Source organism: Myotis brandtii, unplaced genomic scaffold (genome assembly GCF_000412655.1).
Source record: "Myotis brandtii unplaced genomic scaffold, ASM41265v1 scaffold33, whole genome shotgun sequence".
In the NCBI taxonomy this organism is placed as follows: domain Eukaryota; kingdom Metazoa; phylum Chordata; class Mammalia; order Chiroptera; family Vespertilionidae; genus Myotis; species Myotis brandtii.
The window spans coordinates 124,288-128,245 of NW_005362713.1; the positions used below are offsets into that span (position 1 = coordinate 124,288).

General features: G+C 60.5%; 1 protein-coding gene across 1 annotated transcript in view; it reads right to left on the reverse strand.

The window, feature by feature from the left end:
- LRIT1 (leucine-rich repeat, immunoglobulin-like and transmembrane domains 1) overlaps positions 1-3,958 on the reverse strand; it is a 10,142-nt gene that overhangs the window by 1,241 nt on the left and 4,943 nt on the right. Inside the window, exons 3-5 of the mRNA XM_014543619.1 lie at positions 3,919-3,954; positions 1,549-1,854; positions 6-481 (exon numbers count right to left, since the gene is read on the reverse strand). Coding sequence (XP_014399105.1) covers positions 6-481; positions 1,549-1,854; positions 3,919-3,954 — 818 coding nt within the window. The remainder of the gene's footprint in view (positions 1-5; positions 482-1,548; positions 1,855-3,918; positions 3,955-3,958) is intronic.

Sequence of the window (3,958 nt, forward strand, 5' to 3'; positions counted from 1 at the left end):
GTGACCCTGCCCCTCCCAGGCGGCACAGCCACCCGTCGCATGGTCCGCTGCCCGAGGACAGCGTACAGGACACTGAGGGCCACGCTGCCGGCCCGGCGTGCCTTCCACACCAGCGTCACACTCTGGTGTGTGTCCCCCACCACCTTGAGCGCCGTCACCATCCGGGCCTCCTGGGGTCCCGTCGGCCCACCCTCCTCCATGCTGGGCCCTGCAGGCCAGGGTGTGGGGGGCATACGCCTGGCCACCAGCCTGTAGTACGCAGCTGCTTCTGGCCCCTCTCCCGTCCCTGCCCCTGGGGCCTCCGGGCTCCTGCTGCACTCGGTGGAAGCCTGGGGCTCGGTGACGACCAGGGAGGTGAGGGTCTCGGAGGCGCCCAGGAAGTTGCTGGCCTGGCAGACGTAGTCCCCGGCGTCGAGGTGGGACACGGCGGGCAGGCCCAGCAGCGCCCAGCTGGTGCCGTCCCTGGAGACCTGCTGGTGCACTGGGGGGGGAAGGGGGAGGCACGGATGAGGAGGGTGCCCGTGCCCTGGCTCCCTCCAAGGGCCACACTCGAAGCCCAGACTGTGTACACGCCACTGAAAGCCTTGTCACTCCAAGAAAACACTGGGGCTCACCAACCTTTCTTAGACTAGCCAAGGAGATTGAGACCACCGAGGCTCTAATCTGGGGAGAGCCCGGCTAAGTCAGTGCCCAAGAACGCTCTGCCTTCTAAGCCTGCCACGTGCGGACTGTTCCTCAGGCCCTGGAGCTCTGCAGCCCTGGAAAGTGCCCTCCCATGGCTGCACGGCCCATCGCTCCGGCCCTGCACCAGCTCCAGGGGCGCCTCCTGCTTGCTGTCTGTGGCCTGGCGCTCCCTGTACAGCTCAGCTGTACACTGATTCCAAACCCCTCGTTCTAGAGCAGCACTGGCCAACCTGGTTGCAGGAGAGAGAAGAAAGCTGGGCAGAACCAAGCGTCCGGTCAGACACTGAGAGAGGCTCCTCCTCAGCTCTCTCTGGGTGTGGCGAGTGCTGACTCCCCACCAGCCTGCCCAGGGCCAGGATGAGCCCTCTGTCTAAGGCAAAAGAGCCTCCCTGTGGAGTCACCAGAGCGCGGTCCACGCCCGTCCTCCTGTAGGAGCTGCTGATGGAGGCCGGCATTTAGCCTCTCAGAGCCTCAGGTTACTTATACAAAAGAAGAAGATTGCTCTTCAAAGCTCAAAGACATGATGGACAGAATACATTTAACAAAGAGCTTCATGAATGTAACTCACATCAAAAGTTACTCCAAGTGATACCAACTTCATATTTGCAACTGGGAGACTCACTGTTGCCCTCTTGGGGGCCCAGAGTCTCTGATAGAGGGGCTGGTGGGATGTGACAGGACAGGCTGAGAGCCACCATTGAGGCCACTGTCCCAGGCCCTGCCTCTGCATGACGCCTGTCCAACCCCATCGGGCAGAATGGGCGTGAGCAGCCCCGCTCAGCCTGCTGCCCGCTCCTCAGCCTTTGGGACCCTGACCCACCGCCCTGTGGGATCTCAGCATGGTGGTCCCTGAAGCTCACACACCTGTGCCATTGAGGGGGCGCCCACTGACCCTCCTCCAGCTCATCTGGGGCTCAGGGACACCAGTGGCCCCACAACGGAGCAACACTGTGCTGCCCAAGGGAGACCTGACGCTGGCCACGCCTGGTCGCAGCTCGGGTCCCTGGCACCTGCTCAGCTGCAGCTGGCGGAAGGCCACACCGGCCAGGCCGCCCGGACCAGCACACCGTAGCCCGGCCTCTATGAAGGCCAGGTGCGGGGCCCCGCCTTCCAGGAAGCGGACCAGGTCGTGGAGTCGGCAGTCGCACGCCCAGGGGTTGTCTTGCAGCCCTGCAGGGTGAGAGGCCAGAGGTCAGCCCGCTGTTCACATCCCCAGGCCCACTCCCTCCCCCGTGGGGGTCTAGGCAGGTCCTGAGCTCAGCCAGCAGAACTGGCCTCCCACTCGCTCCTTGCCGCCCAGTCCTGCCCCCTCGGCGCCCCAGCCCTGCCCCCTCAGACCCCCAGCCCTGCCCCCTCAGCCTGCTCTTCCTCTGGAGGCCTCACACGGCTTCCTTGTCAGGTTGTCATGAGCATAAATAAAAAAGAATCACATCAGGCACTGGGTAGGCCATACAGCACCAACAGTGTCAGCAATGACCCCGCCAGCCTTAGAGGGACACTTTCAGCCACTGTCCAGCGAGCATTCCTGTGGTGCTCACCATGTACCAAAGCCTGTCGCTGGCAGTGCTGTGACCCTGGCTGCTTGACCCCTGACCTCCCAGTGTGAGTGACACTGCCAGCACCAGCCCAGCAGGGCGGCTGTCTGAGCCCTGGTTCCTCTGACACAGGCTCAAAAGGAGAGAAGAGAGGAGGCCAGGAAATCAAACCCTATGTCACCGTCCTGTGCTCGCACGTTTTTCGGAGCTGGAAGGTCACCCCCTCCCCCCCCCCCCCCCCCCCCAACAGAGACAGGGCATCCTGTGTCCTCAATCCTCAGGCACAAATCCTCTTTATATGTTTGCATTTCTGAAATGCAAAATAAATGCATTTAATATGATGTCCTTTTTATCCCCCAAAGACTGTTATTAAATGTGATAGTGTGTCCAGGAGTCAGTGGATCTTGTACATGTATATGCAGGTGTTCGGTTTGTTTGAAAGAAGAATGTGAGTGTGGAAAGGCTGCATTCACATCTGCTGGATGGTCACAACTCATGAGAAAGCCAGCCAGGGGCGCTGGCTCCTTCTCCTGCCCCAGCCCTCCCCACCCAACCGGCGGCTGCTCCCCATCCGGTGAAGTGCGTGTAATGAGTCATCACTGCCTGCCTCTGGCTTTCACCTGATACAGAGTCCCCGGTAAATGAATGCAAAAGGCAAAGTCAGAGGACAGTGAAGCAGTCACCCATCACATTGGCAAAAGTGAAACATTTGGCCACTTTAACTGTTAGCCCACGAGAAAGTAGATCTTCATCAGCTGTGCTCACGGCTGCATTCCCAGCGCCTAGAACTGTGGCACATATTCATAAGGGCTCAAGTCAACTTGCGGAGCGGACACCACATGCCTGGGGAACAACAACATCTAGCGTGCACACTCCGTGAGCTCGCCACGCCCCTAGACAGCTGTCTGCAGGAATCTCGGGGAGGGGGTGGGGGGCACATGCTTTGAAGACTGTTGGCTTTGGGTTTCCCAGAAGGAGGCTGAGAGGCAGAGTGCGGTGCAGGGGAAGGAGGAAAGCAGGAGAGAGGGGAGCTCTGTGCGCCTGGCAAACCCCCGGGTTGGGGCGCTCTGGAGCTAGAATAGCCCATCAGCGACCTTTACCTTCCCCCTGATAGGTCCTTGGATGGGACTGTCCTCAGAGAGGGGTGTGGCCTTGGGAGAGGCTGTTCTGAGCTGAGATGGTCCCCAGGGGCTGAAGCACCCTAGGCGCTGGGCAGCCAGAGGGGGGGGGGGGCGTGAGCGCTATGCCCCCAGGCCTGCCTGTTTGAATAGATCTTTCTATCAACCTCTCTTCTCTAAAGGAAACGGGCATAGAGAAGCTGAGCCAGGGACACAGCTAGTAAGGGGCAGAATTTGAACTCCTAACCTTACCAGTATGTGCCTAGCGCGCAGCCTCCGCTTAACCCAGGACCAGCGCCATGTCCGTTTCCCAGGGAAAGGCGCTATGCCCCCAGGCCTGCCTGTTTGAATAGATCTTTCTATCAACCTCTCTTCTCTAAAGGAAACGGGCATAGAGAAGCTGAGCCAGGGACACAGCTAGTAAGGGGCAGAATTTGAACTCCTAACCTTACCAGTATGTGCCTAGCGCGCAGCCTCCGCTTAACCCAGGACCAGCGCCATGTCCGTTTCCCAGGGAAAGAATCAGAGCCCAGAGAGGCGTGGCGTCCTGCACAGACCCGAGGCGCAGGGGCCTCTCTTACCGAGGACCAGCCCGGGGCGGCCCGGGAGGGAGGGCGCGGC